Source organism: Mobula hypostoma, chromosome 8, assembly GCF_963921235.1.
Source record: "Mobula hypostoma chromosome 8, sMobHyp1.1, whole genome shotgun sequence".
In the NCBI taxonomy this organism is placed as follows: domain Eukaryota; kingdom Metazoa; phylum Chordata; class Chondrichthyes; order Myliobatiformes; family Myliobatidae; genus Mobula; species Mobula hypostoma.
This window is the reverse complement of record NC_086104.1, coordinates 125,135,391-125,154,553: the sequence shown is the minus strand read 5'-3', so window position 1 is coordinate 125,154,553 and position 19,163 is coordinate 125,135,391. Positions and strand designations below refer to the sequence as shown.

At 44.8% G+C, this 19,163-nt stretch overlaps 1 protein-coding gene across 1 annotated transcript in view; it reads right to left on the bottom strand.

Annotated features, from left to right (window-relative positions):
• Nucleotides 1-19,163, bottom strand: part of LOC134351204 (zinc finger protein 850-like) — a 308,750-nt gene that overhangs the window by 242,449 nt on the left and 47,138 nt on the right. The window contains exon 10 of the mRNA XM_063057314.1: nucleotides 4,249-4,300. Coding sequence (XP_062913384.1) covers nucleotides 4,249-4,300 — 52 coding nt within the window. The remainder of the gene's footprint in view (nucleotides 1-4,248; nucleotides 4,301-19,163) is intronic.

Genomic DNA, 19,163 nt, shown 5'->3' with positions numbered 1-19,163 from the left:
GAGACCACTTTGCTGAGCACCTAAGCTCCATCTGCCAGAAAAAGTGTGATCTCTCAGTGGCCACCCATTTTAATTCCACTTCCCATTCCCGTTCTAACATGTCAGTCTATGGTCTCCTCTACTCTGGTTGGATTTCCCGAGTTTCCAATAATGCCCCCCATTGGGCCTTCACCATTCCCCATTCTCATTTCCCTCTCTCAACTTATCTCCTTTCCTGCTTATCACCTCCCTCCGCTCCTCCCCATTTTCTATCTTCCATGGCCGCCTGTCCTCATTTATTTACGAAACTATTGTCTTCCATTTACATTGGAAGAATTGAAGATTAGTTGCGGCTGTTCATGGTAGTGAAAGTAGTCATATAATGTAAAAACCATACAGTTATAAACTAGTTCCCATAGTCTCATGAACAAATTTTCACTAGGTTTGCTGAATCATAAAATACAGTCCTACATGCAATGTAGGTTTCAAGTGTCCATAACAACCCTTTGTATTCTTTACCTTGGCTAATGAAGGCAAATATTCAAAAATTTTCAGCATCCTAGCTACCTGTGCTGCCAATCTGAGGCCTCTCTGAATCTGTATATCAATGTCCTTCTGTTCTTCAGTGCTTCCTAACCCTAACATTCATTATATCCTATCTTCATCAGACCTTCCAAAGTGCATCTCCTTGCATTTATCAGATTAACATCTATTTGCCATTGTTGCAAGAGTCATGTGTTAATGAGGTCTGTTTCTCATACTGACCAGTTAATATTGATAGAACTTTCTCAGGTGTGTGAAACTCACCCCACATTTATAAAATATCTGCTTACTGGTATGGAGAAAGATCTTTTGATTTTATGAATACCGTCTGGTGAGGCATTGAATGGCCCACGTTCATAACTGCACACTTGAGGCCAGGATTCTTCTCCTAATTATTGTCGACATGATTCAGGGTGTATGATATACCTTTCATTGAAACCTGTCAGGGATGTCTAGGATCTGGCCCATGGTATTTTCAATGATGAGTTATGGCTGCCAAAATTCTTGGTGCTTATTGGCAGCAATAACATTGGTAGACGAGGAGAGGAGGTCCTGAAGAGATATTTCAGGGAGCTAGGCAGAAAGTCGAAAAAGAAAGGACCTCCAAGGTAGTAATATCTGGATTGCTGTCTGTGCAACACAGCAGTGAGTGTAAGAATGGGATCATTTGGCAGGTGAATATGTGGCTGAGGAACTGGTGCAGGGGTGACTTCCCTTGGTTCAGATATATGGCTGATTAGAAATTCTAATGGTAAAGTATGACTTGTACAAAAGGGATGGGTTAGACCAGAACCAAAAATGGTCCCGTGTTTTTGTGAGCAAGGTTGGTAGAGTTGTTCAGTAGTGTTTAAACTAATTTGACAAGGGGATGGGTATTAGAGTGATGGTGCTGAGGATGAGGTAGTAGTTTACGAAGGTAAGGTGCAATGAGAGTTCTTGCCAGTAGAGGCTGATGATAGGGCAAATTTACAGTCAACAGGATGAGTTGCAATATAAAAGGTCGACATAATAAAAAAGTGTGAATACCATACGGAAGGTGTTATATCTGACTGTGCACTCTATACAGTATGCAGAATAAGGTAGATAAATGTGTAGCACGGTGACAAATTGGCATGAATGATGTTGTAGGCATCACTGAATCATGACTGAAATAAGATTATAAATGGGAGCTTAACGTCCAATGATACATATTGTGTCGAAAGGACAGTCAGTCAGGTAAATAGGGTGGGAGATTCTGTTGGTTAAAAATTAAATCATATCATTAGAAAGAGATTATATAGGGTGGGAAGGTGTTGAATCATTGTGGGTAGAGCTAAAGAACTGAAAGGGTAAAAATACCCTGATGGGAATTACTGTACATAGAGTCCCCTAAAGAGTAGTAAGGGTGTGGTCTAAAATTACAATGGGAGATAAAAAATGCATGCCAAGAGGACAATGTTACAACAGTCATGGACGATTTCAATATGCAAGTAGATTGGCAAAATCAGGTTGGTGCAGGATCCGAAGAGGGGGAATTTCTAGAATGCCTCTGAGATGGCTTTTTGGAGTAGTTCATGGCTGAGACCACTAGGGGATCAGCTATTCTGGATTTCATGCTGTGCAGTGAACCGGTATTGAGTTTAAGGGGAAAAAATGCATTGGGGCAAGTGATCATAATGTCAACGAATTCACCCTGAAATTTAAGTGAAGCTAAAGTATGATGGATCAATGTTACAGTGGTGTAAAGGGAATAACAGATGCATGGAAGAGAAATTAGCCAAAATTGACTGAGGGGGAAAAAACACTGGCAGGGATGATGGCAGAGCAGCAGTGGTTGAAATTACTGAAAGAATTTGGAAGACACAGGTTATACAAGGGGTGATTGATAAGTTCGTGGCCTAAGGTAGAAGGAGTCAATTTTAGAAAACCTAACACATTTATTTTTCAGCATAGTCCCCTCCTACATTTACACACTTAGTCCAGCGGCCGTGGAGCACACGGATCCCTTGTTTGTAGAAGTCAGCGTCTTGGATCTCCTGAAATTGGTCAACAGCATCGGTGATTGATAAGTTCATGGCCTAAGTTAGAAGGAGATGAGTTATGAACTTCAAACTTTCTGCATAATCACTCAAAGTGTTGAACTGCACGTGCATGTAACAAGAGCTGGACAACTCACCTCCATCTCTCTTAGGCCACAAACTTATCAATCACCCCTGTTGTGGACCACTTTCTGGAGGTCCAAGATTCTGACTTCTACAAAGACGTGATCCATACAGCAGAGTGCAACAAAATTTGTGAAAATGTCAAAACCATGTCAAGAGACCTGAGCGTGCGCCTTATTCATTTTAAGATTCTACACCATTTTTGTTGGACTCCAGCAAGATTACATAGATTAGGGTTGAAAAATACCCCTGATTGCTGGTGCTGTGAGGCAGATAAAGGACACTTAGTACATGCGCTCTGGTCCTGTCCCAGAATTCAAGAATTTTGGATTACGATACATAAGTATATTGGTGAAGTTTCAGGTATTCAACTCACTTTCTGCCCCAGGCTTTTTGTCTTGGGAGACACACTTGGGTTACTTGGGGATAAACACTCTGAAAATTGGATCCAGACAAGTATAATGGGAGGAAGACAAAGTATACTTGGAGATCGGAGGAACTTGAGAGGACCATCATTTTAGGAGTGGGCCACAGAAATAGCCAAAGTGGCAGCTTTTGAACGCATGTCTTAGAAACAGTTGGATAGATTGGACGTCTGTACACAAAAATGGGGCAAATATTCCGGTTTCCTGGGATGGAAATAGTGGTAAATGAGTGCTGATGCATATTGCTGAATGGCAGTCTTTTATGTTATTAGAGATCTAAAGAGACACACATGGTTATGATATTGATATTTATTTCTGTCATGTTTGTTTTTTTTGATAATTTTATGTTTTGTAAGCTATGATTTACATAATTTCAACACTGACTCAAGGGTTCTTGGAAAAATTTCTAAAAGAATTGAATAAAATTTAAATTATAAAAAAAGAAGGGATTTGTATGCTCCATGACCGCTGGACCAAGTGTGTAAATGTAAGAGGGGAGTATGTTGAAAAACAAATGTGCTAGGTTTTCTAAAATTGACTCCTTCTAGCTTTGGCCACAAACTTATCAATCACCCCTCGTATACTGTACATACCAAAGAGGAAGAAGTACTCAAAAGGCAAGAGGACACAACAATGGCTCACAAGAGAGTCAAAGCCAACATAAAAGCCAAAGAGATTGCAAATAATAGAATAAAAATTAGTGGGAAGTTAGCTTATTGGGAAATTTTTAAAAACCAACAGAAGGCAACTAAAAAGTCATTAGGAAGGAAAAGATGGAATATGAAAGTAAGCTAGCCAATAATATTGAAGAGTATACCGAAAGTGTCTTCAGATATATAAAGTGTAAAATAGAGACAAGAATAGATATTGGACCATTGAAAAATTATGTTCAAGAGGTAGTATGAAGGACAAGATAATGCTGGACAAACTAGGTATTGTGCACCAGTCTTCATTTTGGAAGACATTAGCAGTCCAGTGCAGGTTCCAGAGTGTCAGGGGGCAGAAGTGTGTAAAGTTGCCATTACGAGGAGAAGGTTCTTTGGAAACTGAAACAGCTGAAAGTAGAGAAGCAATCAGGATCAGATGGTTCTGAAGGAGGTAGCTGAATATGCACGTGTCAGCTAATTATTATTTAATTGTGATAGTATTTAACTCCATACCTGTCGTCGTAGAGCTTGTCGAGACTTGGACACGGTCACAGCAATGCTTTGCCTGAGAAATTGGACAGTCTGGTCAACTGACTCTGATTACCAGCGGTACTCATTTTATTCTTAGTTGTTCTTTTCAGCCGCAGTGTAGGCTTCATTCACCATTTCAGAGTTTTAGCTAACGGTCCTGTTTGGCCTGGTGTTTATTGTTTTCTTTCCCCCTTTTGCACTGTTCACATTAAAATCTGTGAAGTATCGACCATCCTCAGTGTCTCTCACTCCACAGTTGGGCCGTATCCGCGAAGCTGGTGACAGACGCTCCTCCGTGGGCTGGGCGCTGGGTGGTAAGGGATGGATAGGGGGCAAGGAAAGACAGTGATCAGATGGCGCATAAAAAGTTTGAAACATTCTTTCCCTGTGCCAGTCAGTCACCCGGTCGTCGACTCAAATAGCCAGATTAATCAGGTCATCCAGACTATCCTGCTGGTCCCAGACAGCAATCTCATGCCAGACCCTGTGTTCAGTCCAGGCTGGAAAGCCACGATGAGAGATCTCTCATTCAACCTGTCATTACTGCAAAGATACATAATTTAACTGCATAGGTTCTCACCGTTCCTCTGCCTTGGCGCAGGAACAAGAGTTACTGGGCAGCCTCCTGACCACGTACTGGAAGATCAAAAGCCCTCCTTAACTCCGCCATGAAATGTCACAATGACTGTGCTGAGGCGTATTCTTGCTCCCATAAAGCATTGAATAGGCTGAGTGGAGGCCGATCGAGAAGATTGACCATGTACGCTAGTTTTCGTGTATCATCACCAAAACGACCAAGCTGGGCTTGGAATGTCAGCTCACATTGGATAATAAAATTCCTGCAACCATTGGCATTACCAGAATATCTGCCTGATGCTGGAATTCTTGGTTCCTATATGGACGTGGGAGTCAGCTCTGGTCCGGGCAGGGGATCGGGAGCATTAGTAGCAAAGATTGTTGGGGCAGCAGAAAAGGAGGACCTAAGAGATGCTGGGATTGGGAATGAGGCAGCCATAAGCTGGTGAATTGCGCTGGCGAGTACGTTAATGGCTGTCAGCTTATGCTGGCTGTTCAAGTAAGTTCAGGGAAGGCGGCCGTGAGTGCTGAAATCACAGACACTTGAGTCCAATTGTCTGTGGTGATCTGTTCAACCATTGCAGCTGGGGATGATACCTGTTCCTCCACATGAGTCTGGGCTTGTCAGTATGAGATTATCTCCTTCATTGTCTCAGTAATTTTACTCAGAACAGATTCCATTGCCTGTAGCTTGTCTCCTACCTGAGCAATGAATCCCACGGCCAAGGTCAGCTGCTCTCTCTCTCTCTCTCTTTATGTGTTTGAGACTTGCTGTCATCCGGTTCTGATATGGCCCAAGTGCGGAGTGAAAGAGACTGAAGTGGTCAATAGTTCACGGACTTTAATACAAACACTGTTAAAGGGCAAAGAAAACAATAAACGCTCGGCCAAATAGGGCTGTTAACAAAACTCTCAAATGGAAAAGGAAGCCTACACTGCGGCTGAAAATAGCAACTAAATATAAAATGAATACCACTAGTTTTCGGAGCCAGTTGGCTACAGTCCCCCCTTCTCCAGGTGGCCCTGTCTCTCCAGGTGCCCCAAACATACCAGGCAGATCTACTCGCGTCACGTCCTTGCTATTCTGGACTACCACAATATCCTTACCAGATATTTGATCACTGACAATTTCCCAACGGCAAGAAGTAACACTTTTTGTATATTGATTGTACACTGCATGCAATTTTAATGAAGGTGTATTTGTGAATGCCAATGTAATCAAACAGTTATTAAAGAAGAAAGAAATAAATAAGCGTCATTTACAATTAAAACAGTCAGATGTGTATAATTTTGGAGCACAGATCTTCCAAAAGCAGGAATGTGTCATTTTTCTCAAGGCGCCAACCGATAACCAGCAGAACTTTCCATCTTGAATTCTTAACCAGGCACTATCCAACCAAAGTGGTGCTGCTGGGCTTCACAGAGCCAGAAAACTAGAATGACTTCCAACCTGGGACCCTGTTTTTGTGGAGTTGACACATCCTCCATGTGCCCATGTGGATTTCCTCTGGGTGCCCCAGGTTGCTTCAACACCGATGTTTGTGCAGTTTGTAGTTAACCGGCAGCTTAGACTACTTTTTGACAGGGGCGAGTGTAGCTGAGGGTGAGGTGTTGAAGCATCCACTGGTATTTAGGTGAGTGGTAGAACTGCAGGAAGTTGATGGGAATATGATGGTGTATTTATAATATAAGATTAATGAATGATTAGTGGAACTGTTTCGTTGTTGTTGTTATTGGAAAGCATTGCAGCACTCTGTTTTTAAGTGTTTACTTTAGTGTGCTTTTATTGCGCACCAAGTGTTTATTCAGATGTTGACCATGCCTTTACTATGCATTAAGTGTCTGTTATTGAGTGTGTAGGGATTACTATGGTATTTCACATGTAACCATGATTCATTAGTTAGAATGAAACCTGTGTACTTTTGACCCCCGAGAAAAATGAATGTAGCCAAGTAAGAGAGATAAGAGTAATTGATTTATTAGCTAGAGTAAAAATAAAGCGATATGCTAATGCTGCTAACCCAGAAGGAGCCTATAAAAAGTGCTGTGTGAAGCAGACAGGCGGGCATTCAGTGGCAGACTTACAGAGCTTAGCCCACTGTCTGTCTCAGCTTTGATTTGCAAATTAAAGTTTAAAATATCTTGAAGAATCTTCGGCGCTTCCTTGTCATTTGTAAAACCACGACCAAACTGGCGTAGTTGGGCAGGATCGGGAAGAGACCCGTGGAAGAAGGAAATGGTAGATTGAGGGCGCTTCCTGGTCCCTGGGGGACCTCCACAGAGCTAACAGAATTCAGGGTGCACCCGAACAAAGGTAAGCGCTTTTTAGCGACAATTTGGACTAAGAATTCTGTTGGTTTTTGGGGAGATCTCGGGGACTCAAAAGTGTGAAACAACTGCCGAAAGGTCTCTCCGATTCAAAGAATCTGGCAGAATTAAGGGTTAAAAGGAGGCTGGGAGGATTAATCAAGAACACTGCAGTGAGGGGGGTGAGTATGAATAAGATAACGAGAAGTTAAGTAAGAAAAATTCCACGTGGTGTTAGTAAGTCCCTGTGGATACCGCTTCGTATGAGACAAAGGTCTGAATGGGCAGGGAAAGAAAGAAAAAAAGAGAAAATCCTCGTGAATACCACCTTAAGAAGTGTAAGGGTCTGAATAGGTGAGGTGCAAAAGAGAAAATCCTCATGAATACAGCCTTAAGAAAAGTAAGGGTCTGAATAGACGAGGTGCAATATGAAAGTTCTGCGGTTACTGCCTGGGAAAGGGGTCTGCACGGGCAGAACAGAATAGAAGATAAGGATAGCTTAAGTAGATAATTTAGACGTGGGTGAGAAGAAACCATAAGGCGAGATAGAGAAATAAGTTACAGAAAATAGTATTACCGAGGTGTGAGACATTAAGAATACCTTAAAAAGGGGAAGAACAATATGACAGGGAAAGGATCAGCAGTAGAAATACTGAGTAAAATATTCCCAGTGTGTCAAGGTAAGATTGTGGAAATTTCAGAAAAATGGGAAAAATGAACCAAAAATCTGGTCACCAAGTTGCTGAAAGAAGGAACATTTGATGTAAGTTTATTAGAGGAAATGGAGGCGCTGATTCAAAATCACAAACTAGGAGATAAATCCAAGAAAAGAGAGAAAAAAAGAAAATAGGAGATAGAAGTGTTAAAACTCTTTAGGATGGAGGGAGACAGATTGAGAAAGAAAGGAAGAATATCAGTAGCAAGTAAAGAAACACTGAGAAACAAGAAAAGCAGTCTGGTAAACCACAGGAGAAACAGAATAAGGAGCCGACTCTATACCCAGACCTGAGAAATGTAGAAGCCCCTCCCCCTTATTACGAGAAGGAGACTCTTAAACAGTGCCCTGTAATATCAGGAGAACGTGAACTGGAGGGAAGGTTTAAAGTCTGGGATACTGAGGAGTCGGGTGAGGAGGAAAATCAGAATATGGGGAGAGAAGGAAAAAAAGTGATGCCGTTGTTAGTAAAAGGGTCAGGACAAGTACAGTATGCTCCTTGGGGCTCCCAGGACCTGGAAGATCTGAAAAACACCGTGCCTAGTTTACATGAAGGAGCAGGAAAGTGGATTAGAGCCTTTGAAGAAGAAACTACGGGACGGTTATTGGCTACAGGAGATTTGAAGGCACTGCTGATAAGCTTGATGGGAACCTGCAAATTAAAAGAACTGATGGAAATGGCGGGACGATTAAATGCATTCAGCCCAATGACTGACGGGACCAGCTTTGACGAAGTGAGGCAGAAGGTATGGCAGGCCCTCGGGAAGCTTTACCCACCCAAAGTGGACCCCAAAGCTTTGAAAGGAGATCCGCTGGGGGACACTGAGAATCCAGCAGCCTATGTAGAATCTCAGTTGAAAAGGTGGAGACTGGAAACTGAGCAAGAAGTGGAAGGCAACTCGTTTATGACCATACTGTTCCAAACCACCATTTTGGACACAATGCCTCCGCAAGTTAAATCTAAACTGGAGGAACACACATCAAAGTTGCTGGTGAACGCAGCAGGCCAGGCAGCATCTATAGGAAGAGGCGCAGTCGACGTTTCAGGCCGAGACCCTTCGTCAGGACTAACTGAAGGAAGAGTGAGTAAGGGATTTGAAAGCTGGAGGGGGAGGGGGAGATGCAAAATGATAGGAGAAGACAGGAGGGGGAGGGATAGAGCCGAGAGCTGGACAGGTGATTGGCAAAAGGAGATACGAGAGGATCATGGGACAGGAGGTCCGGGAAGAAAGACGGTGGGGGGGGGGTGACCCAGAGGATGGGCAAGAGGTATATTCAGAGGGACAGAGGGAGAAAAAGGAGAGTGAGAGAAAGAATGTGTGCATAAAAAAGAGTAACAGATGGGGTCCGAGGGGGAGGTGGGGCCTAGCGGAAGTTAGAGAAGTCAATGTTCATGCCATCAGGTTGGAGGCTACCCATACGGAATATAAGGTGTTGTTCCTCCAACCTGAGTGTGGCTTCATCTTTACAGTAGAGGAGGCCGTGGATTGCTTGAATTTCCAGCATCTGCAGAATTCCTGTTGTTTGCGTCTAAACTGGAGGAAGTGGTCGGACTGATGTCCATGAACTCATGAGAATTTAGAGACCACGTAGTCCATGCGGTTGAGAAATCTCGGAAAGACAAACAGAAGCTGATTGAGCAGCAGGAAGAGGTGCAAAGAAAGCTAATGCAAATGCAGCTTGAAGAACTCAAAAAGAAGGAAAAAGGGAAGGGAAAAGATGCTGCCAGTAGCACCCGATTTGAGTGCAACCATTGAAATGAATGAAACACCACTGTATGGAGGAACCGGTCGCGCTGTCAGATAGGGGCCAGAAAACCCCATGCCAATAATAAACGTCTTTGGAGGAGCATTCCCACGAATGCCCTATCAGGAACAGAGTAAATTTAAACAGCAGCCCAGACAGGACTGGAAATCCCAAGGAGGGGACAGAGAGGTTATGGACAAAGAGGGCCAGTGAGGAGACAAGGGGAGAGAGAGATAGAGAGACTGTGCTGGGGGTGTAACCAGCCAGGACACATGAGAAAAGACTGTCCACTCAGGTCATGGCCCGTCACGTACCAACAGGGACCGATGAGAGGGGAACCGCAGGTTAGCCAAGGATCAGCCCCCACAGGCACGGGCGGACCGGTGAACCCCTATGCAAGATGCTAGGGGTGCCCAGAGAACCCAGGTGGGAAGGGACATTACCTAGTGATAACAAGGGAGGCAGAAATAGCGTTTAATACTTTAAACAGGAAACGCAGTCAGCCCCAGCGTTAGCTTTGCCTGACTATGAGAAGGACTTTCATTTGTATGTATTCAAACGGCAGGAAGGCTATGTCGCAGTGGTTCTAACACAAGAGATGGGCACATGAAAAGCAAAACAACCTACAGCATGCTATAGTGCGAAATTGGATGAAGTGGCTCTGGGGTACCCACCCTGTTATCAGGGACTAGCAGCATTATACTATGCCTATGAAAAGGTATCAACCATGACCAGGGGCTACCCTGTGATCCTGTACACACACCAGAAGGTAACAGAATTACTGGAAAGAGGTAAATTCGTGTTGACACCAGCCAGAATAGCAGCATATCAGATGTTATTGACATTTCCAGATATAACTATACGGAGATATACTACCAGTAAGATAGCTGATTATGTCCCCTTGGGTCAGGAAGGAGAACCCCATGACTGTGTAAGGGAAACAATGGCATTTGCCAAATTAAGAGCAGATTTACGATCCGACCCACTAGAAGAGGAAGATAAAAAGGTTTTGTTTGTAGATGGCTCCTCTTTATAGGGATTATGATGGAAATCATGCAGGTTTCTCAGTGGTGCAGCAGGATCAGACAAGCTTTAAGACTATTAAAATGGAAGCTTGCCCCCAACCGTGTTCCGCCCAATTAACAGAAATCAAAGCCCTGACAGCAGCGTGCGAAATGATGGAAGGTGAGAAAGTAGACATTTCTACTGGTTCGGCATATGCGCATGGGATGGATCATTGTGCAAGGGGGAAAGTGATAAGGAAAATAAAAAAGGACGGTTTTTGGTCACCTTATTTACATGCTTCAGTAGATTATGTGCTGTCGCAGTGCGAGGTTTGTACACAGAATAATGTTTGGAAAGGAATTCCAACCCCAATAGGTCATATACCCGTGCCCAAAGGGCCTTTTAAACATTTAGTGATTGATTAAATAGACATGATAAGGACAGTTAGAGGGAAAAGATACATGTTAGTAGTAATTAAGATGTATCTGGAAAGCGGCCAGTGTGTGAGTGGGCCAGTGAAGGAGTGGAGCTTGAGGCTTTGACTCGAGAGATTCTGGCAGTTTTGGCAGTTGGTCTGTGCAATCAAGTCAATCAAGATTTGAATAGATGAGCAGAAAGCCGTTGATTGGACAATCAAGATTTGAATAGCTCAGACTGAACAGAAAGCAGCTGATTGGGCAGTCGCGGTCAGGTGACCAAACATTTTAAAAAGCTCAGACAGATAAATAGAGGGCTAGCTCAAGCGAAGTGGCCAGTGGAAAACGGCCAGTGCGTGAGTGGGCCAGTGAAGGAGTGGAGCTTTGAGGCTTCGACGAGAAGAGGCAGAGGACAAGCTATCTCGCAGTTAGTTTTTACAATGTCTCCTGAGACGGTGATGTGCCGCTCATGTGAGATGTGGCAGTCTTGGGGGAACTCCCCTCTCCCGCAGAGTCACATCTGCCAGAAGTGCATAGGGCTGGGCGATCTGGGAGACGGTGTAAGGAATCTGGAGCAGCAGCTGGATGACCTTCGACTCATAAGGGAGAATGAGGCAGTCATAGATGAGAGCTACAGGGAGGTAGTCACACGTAGGTTGTGGCAAGCAGGTCGTTGGGTGACAGTCAGAGGGGGGAAAGCAAAGGTGAGCAGACAGGTAGTGCAGAGCACCCCTGTAGCCATTCCCCTGAATAATATGTTTACTGTCCTGAATACTGTTGGCGGGGACGACTGACCAGGTGTGAGCCACGGTGGCAGGGCCTCCGGCACTGAGTCTGACCCTGTGGTGCAGAAGGGTGGGACGGAGAAGAGGAGAGCTGTCGTCATTGGAGACTCCGTAGTCAGGGGAGCAGACAGGATATTTTGTGGACGTGAGAAGGACACCCGCATGGTTTGTTGCCTCCCGGGTGCCAGGGTCCGGGATGTCTCTGACTGGGTGAACAACATCCTGGTACAAGAGGAAAAGCAACCAGAAGTCATGATACATGTTGATACCAACGACATAGGCAGGAAGAGGGATGAGGTCCTGAAGTGTGAGTTTCGGGAACTAGGCAGAAGGCTGAAGAACAGGACCTCAATGGTGGCGTTCTCAGGATTGCTGCCAGTGCTACATGAGAGAGAAACCAGGGAATTATAGACCGATTAGCCTAACATCGGTGGTGGGGAAACTGCTAGAGTCAGTTATCAAAGATGTGATAACAGCACATTTGGAAAGCGGTGAAATCATCGGACAAAGTCAGCATGGATTTGTGAAAGGAAAATCATGTCTGACGAATCTCATAGAATTTTTTGAGGATGTAACTAGTAGAGTGGATAGGGGAGAACCAGTGGATGTGGTATATTTGGATTTTCAAAAGGCTTTTGACAAGGTCCCACATAGGAGATTAGTGTGCAAACTTAAAGCACACGGTATTGGGGGTAAGGTATTGATGTGGATAGAGAATTGGTTGGCAGACAGGAAGCAAAGAGTGGGAATAAACGGGACCTTTTCAGAATGGCAGGCAGTGACTAGTGGGGTACCGCAAGGCTCAGTGCTGGGACCCCAGTTGTTTACAATATATATTAATGACGGATGAGGGAATTAAATGCAGCATCTCCAAGTCTGTGGATGACACGAAGCTGGGTGGCAGTGTTAGCTGTGAGGAGGATGCCAAGAGGATGCAGGGTGACTTGGATAGGTTAGGTGAGTGGGCAAATTCATGGCAGATGCAATTTAATGTGGATAAATGTGAAGTTATCCACTTTGGTGGCAAAAACAGGAAAATAGATTATTATCTGAATGGTGGCCGATTAGGAAAAGGGGAGGTGCAACGAGACCTGGGTGTCATTATACACCAGTCATTGAAAGTGGGCATGCAGGTACAGCAGACGGTGAAAAAGGCGAATGGTATGCTGGCATTTATAGCAAGAGGATTCAAGCACAGGAGCAGGGAGGTACTACTGCAGTTGTACAAGGCCTTGGTGAGACCACACCTGGAGTATTGTGTGCAGTTTTGGTCCCCTAATCTGAGCAAAGACATCCTTGCCATAGAAGGAATACAAAGAAGGTTCACCAGATTGATTCCTGGGATGGCAGGACTTTCATATGATGAAAGACTGGATGAACTAGGCTTATACTCGTTGGAATTTAGAAGATTGAGGGGGGATCTGATTGAAACGTATAAAATCCTAAAGGGATTGGACAGGCTAGATGCAGGAAGATTGTTCCCGATGTTGGGGAAGTCCAGAACGAGGGGTCACAGTTTGAGGATAAAGGGGAAGCCTTTTAGGACAGAGATTAGGAAAAACTTCTTCACACAGAGAGTGGTGAATCTGTGGAATTCTCTGCCACAGGAAACAGCTGAGGCCAATTCATTGGCTATATTTAAGAGGGAGTTAGATATGGCCCTTGTGGCTAAAGGGATCAGGGGGTATGGAGGGAAGGCTGGTACAGGGTTCTGAGTTGGATGATCAGACATGATCATACTGAATGGCAGTGCAGGATCGAAGGGCCGAATGGCCTACTCCTGCACCTATTTTTCTATGTTTCTATGACAGTGATGGTAAGAATTGGAGGAGATGGCAGTTGAATGCGTGGCTGAGGAGTTGGTGCAGGGAGCAGGGTTTTAGATTTTTAGGTCATTGGGATCTCTTCTGGGCAAGGTGGGACCTGTACAGATTGAATTGGTTGCACCTGAACTTGAGGGGGAGCAATATCCTTGCAGGTAGGTTTGCTAGCATGGTACGAGCGGGTTTAAACTAATTTGCGAGGGGGATGGGACCCAGAGCGATAGAGCAGTGAAAGAAGTGCATGGAGTAAAGCCAGATCTAACATACAGAGAGGCTTTGAGGAAAGAGATGCAGAATAAATGGTGTAAAGACCGTAAGGTAGAAGGGCTGAAATGTGTATACCTCAATGCAAGAAGCATCAGGAACAAATGTGATGAACTGAGAGCGTGGATACATACATGGAATTATGATGTAGTGGCCATTACAGTGACTTGGCTGGCAGCAGGGCAGGAATGGATTCTCAATATTCCTGGATTTCAGTGCTTTACAAGGGATAGAAAGGGCAGAAAAAGGGGAGGAGGGGTGGCATTACTGGTCAGGGATACTACTACAGTTACAGAAAGGGTGGGTAATGAAGCAGGATCCTCTTTTGAGTCAATATGGGTGGAAGTCAGGACAGAAAGGGAGCAGTTACTCTATTGGGGGTATTCTATAGGCCCCCTGGTAGCAGCAGAGATACAGAGGAGCAGATTGGGAGGCAGATTTTGGAAAGGTGCAAAAATAACAGGGTTGTTATCATGGGTGACATTAACTTCCCTAATATTGATTGGCACCTGATTAGTTCCAAGGGTTTAGATGGGGCAGAATTTGTTTAGTGTGTCCAGGACGGATTCCTATCACAGTATGTGGACAGGCCAACCAGGGGGAATGCCATACTAGATCTAGTACTAAGTAATTAACCGGATCAGGTCACAGATCTCTCAGTGGGTGAGCATCTGGGGGACAGTGACCACCGCTCCCTGGCCTTTAGCATTATCATGGAAAAGGATAGAATCAGAGAGGACAGGAAAATTTTTAATTGGGGAAAGGCAAATTATGAGGCTATAAGGCCAGAACTTGCGGATGTGAATTGGGATGATGTTTTTGCAGGGAAATGTACTATGGACATGTGGTCGACGTTTAGAGATTTCTTGCAGGATGTTAGGGATAAATTTGTCCCAGTGAGGAAGATAAAGAATGGTAGGGTGAAGGAACCATGGGTGACAAGTGAGGTGGAAAATCTAGTCAGGTGGAAGAAGGCAGCATACATGAGGTTTAGGAAGATAGGATCAGATGGGTCTATTGAGGAATATAGAGAAGCAAGAAAGGAGCTTAAGAAGGGGCTGAGAAGAGCAAGAAGGGGGCATGAGAAGGCCTTGGTGAGTAGGATAAAGGAGAACCCCAAGGCATTCTTCAGTTATGTGAAGAAAAAAAGGATGACAGGAGTGAAGGTAGGACCGATTAGAGATAAAGGTGGGAAGATGTGCCTGGAGGCTGTGGAAGTGAGCGAGGTCCTCAATGAATACTTCTCTTCGGTATTCACCAATGAGAGAGAACTTGATGATGCTGAGGACAATATGAGTGATGTTCTGGAGCATGTTGATATTAAGGGTGAGGAGGTGTTGGAGTTGTTAAAATACATTAGGACAGATAAGTCCCCGGGACCTGACGGAATATTCCCCAGGCTGCTCTACGAGGCGAGAGAAGAGATTGCTGAGCCTCTGGCTAGGATCTTTATGTCCTCATTGTCCACGGGAATGGTACCGGAGGATTGGAGGGAGGCGAATGTTGTCCCCTTGTTCAGAAAAGGTAGTAGGGATAGTCCGGGTAATTATAGACCAGTGAGCCTTACGTCTGTGGTGGGAAAGCTGTTGGAAAAGATTCTTAGAGATAGGATCTATAGGCATTTAGAGAGTCATGGTCTGATCAGGGACAGTCAGCATGGCTTTGTGAAGGGCAGATTGTGTCTAACAAGCCTGATAGAGTTCTTTGAGGAGGTGACCAGGCATATAGATGAGGGTAGTGCAGTGGATGTGATCTATATGGATTTTAGTAAGGCATTTGACAAGGTTCCACACGGTAGGCTTATTCAGAAAGTTAGATGGCATGGGATCCAGGGAAGTTTGGCCAGGTGGATTCAGAATTGGCTTGCCTGCAGAAGGCAAAGGGTGGTGGTGGAGGGAGTACATTCAGATTGGAGGATTGTGACTAGTGGTATCCCAGAAGGATCTGTTCTGGGACGTCTACTTTTCGTGATTTTTATTAACAACCTGGATGTGGGGGTAGAAGGGTGGGTTGGCAAGTTTGCAGACGACAGAAAGTTTGGTGGTGTTGTAGATAGTGTAGAGGATTGTCAAAGATTGCAGAGAGACATTGATAGGATGCAGAAGTGGGCTGAGAAGTGGCAGATGGAGTTCAACCCGGAGAAGTGTGAGGTGGTACACTTTGGAAGGAGAAACTCCAAGGCAGAGTACAAAGTAAATGGCAGGATACTTGGTAGTGTGGAGGAGCAGAGGGATCTTGGGGTACATGTCCACAGATCCCTGAAAGTTGCCTCACAGGTGGATAGGGTAGTTAAGAAAGCTTATGCGGTGTTAGCTTTCATAAGTCGAGGGATAGAGTTTAAGAGTCGTGATGTAATGATGCAGCTCCGTAAAACTCCGGTTAGGCCACACTTGGAGTACTATGTCCAGTTCTGGTCACCTCACTATAGGAAGGATGTGGAAGCATTGGAAGGGGTACAGAGGAGATTTACCAGGATGCTGCTTGGTTTAGAAAGTATACATTGTGATCAGAGATTAAGGGAGCTAGGGCTTTACTCTTTGGAGAGAAGGAGGATGAGAGGAGACATGATAGAGGTGTACAAGATAATAAGAGGAATAGATGAAGTGGATAGCCAGCGCCTCTTCCCCAGGGCACCACTGCTCAATACAAGAGGACATGGCTTTAAGGGAAGGAGTGGGACGTTAAAGGGGAATATTGGAGGAATGTTTTTTACTCAGAGAGTGGTTGGTGCGTGGAATGCACTGCCTGAGTCAGTGGTGGAGGCAGATACATTAGTGAAGTTTAAGAGACTACTAGACAGGTATATGGCGGAATTTAAGGTGGGGGCTTATATGGGAGGCAGGGTTTGAGGGTCGGCACAATGTTGTGGGCCGAAGGGCCTGTACTGTGCTGTACTATTCTATGTTCTATATTCTATGTTAATTGACAGATCTAGTATATGGGTGGAAGCGGTACCCTCGCAAGATCAAGGGGCAGGGACAGTGGTAAAATTCCTGACAAACAAGGTAATCCCAAGATTCAGAAGTCAGCTCAGACAATGCTTCAGCGTTTATCCAAAAGGTGGTCAGATTAGTATTGCAAGCACTATGAATAAAGCAGAGGTTTGGATGCGTGTATCACCTTCAGTCGCAGGGCATGGTGGAAAGATTTAATGGGACTCTAAAAACCAAACTGAATAAAATTTGTGTGGGTACTGAACTCAACTGGATCGACGCACTGCCATTAGCGTTAATGAGTTACCACATGCAAACTAATCGAGTGACGTGTCTAACACCGCATGAAATGCTAACTGGAAGGCCTATGCCAGTGCCCCAGTGAAGAGGACCATACAAAGGGCCTAGCTTGAACAATTGGAAGTAGAACTAAAACAATACATGCAGCAACTAACCATGATACGTAAGTCCATCTATGCACAGGAAAAATGGAAAAAGCCAGAGATCGTGCGAGGGGAAGGACCAATCAAGGCAGGAGATCAGGTCTATATGCGAGCTATTCGAAGAACGTGGAACGAACCAAGAAGGGAAGGGCCTTTACGGTAATCAAAGCGTCACCCACCGCAGTTCAGGTAGAGGGACGTTCCACCTGGTACCGTCTCAATCACTGCACCAGAGCAGTCCCGCGTGTACAGTCAGGTGTGGAACCCGAGGTAGGTGGTGAAGAGGAACGGATAGCAGGGGACAGACAAGAGGAACAAGAAGTTGTCACTGTACCACAGGAGTTTGATCAGACAATAAGGGAAGTTTTTGGTTTTGAGAACAGGTCTGGTGACCCTAAGGATGAAGTTGTGGATAGTAGTTCTCCTTCAGACAGTGAGGATGACTTGGGAGCGACCAGTCTTGCCCCTTGGGATGATACACCCACAAACCCCTGTACGGACTTGGAAACCATTAATTTGGCTTATCTGGCATAGGAATGTTAGGACTCCGCAAACCTTAAAAGAAAGGAGTAAGCGGAACGCAAGAGTTACCTCTTTGTAGTGGCAACAGACACGTACTAGCCAGTGGTACCAATGGGAACAATACACAGCAGGAATGATGGAGAGACAGAACTGTTATCTGTGCTCCAGGACGAAGCCCGTGCAACACGTAGCCCTGATGCCTTATAACTCCTCACCTGAACGCAATGGCAAAAGGAGCGGAGGGGGCTGTGTGCAGCCGTAACCAAGTGTAGTCAAGACTTGCAGCATGGGAATTTGTAGCGGGACGGATCTTTGTTTTCAGAAATGTATTGATAACTCCCCATATTGCCCTTATTGGTGTATGCTATCCCAAGCCTCCTCGCAATTCGATCGAAATGTGCTCGCCCATAAATGTAATTATAGCAGACCTTGGGCCATTAGTAAAATAAGTCAGACCCCCGCAGTGGGAAAATTGGTAATGCAGGATCATTTGAATTATGAATGCTTTACACGGACAGGTGCTTTTTTGGTTGGCCATTTTAGGGGTAACTGCGTGCAGACTTGGGATGTAACCCCAGGCCGAAGATACATAGTAGGTACCCCTCCACCCGAAGGTGCGTTGGATGTCCAGAACATTCCATTAGCGGACACTTGGTGGTTGTGCGGAATGGAAGAAGGCCTGAGATCCACGCTTCCCCTCAGTTGGGCAGGTACATGTACATGGGTTATGCTGATTCAAGAAGTTGTAGTATCCTCTGAAGCACAATTTGACGCTCCAAAGCAGCAGACATTGCGGCGGAAGAGGCGAAAATATGAACCTGACCCAATGATCCGAATCGATAGTATAGGACAGCCAAGAGGTATACCTAACGAGTTTAAGGCAAGAAACGAGATTGCTGCTGGCTGGGAAGCGATTATACCTGTAATAGGGGTTAGCAAAAACGTTGAGTGGATAAATTATATACATTAAAATCAACAGAGATTCATTAACTACACCGATGATGCGCTGGAGGCACTAGGACAACAGCTGGATGCAACTAGTAGAGTGGCGTGGCAGAATAGACAGGTGTTAGACTGGCTGTTGGCAGAAAAAGGAGGAGTTTGTGTAATGTTTGGAGAACAGTGCAGTACTTCTATATACCAAATAACACCAGTCCGGAGGGATCATTCACCAGAGCAATGAACAAATTGAAAAGTCTGAGAAGAGAAGTTAGACAGAATGCAGGGTTCGGAGATCAGTTATTTGACAGGGTAGATAGTAAACTAGTGGGATGGGGAGCATGGCTAACCAAGGTAGCGATAAGTGTATGTATTGCATTGGTAAGCTCTGCAATTGTTTTGTGCTGTTTTCTTCCATGTCTC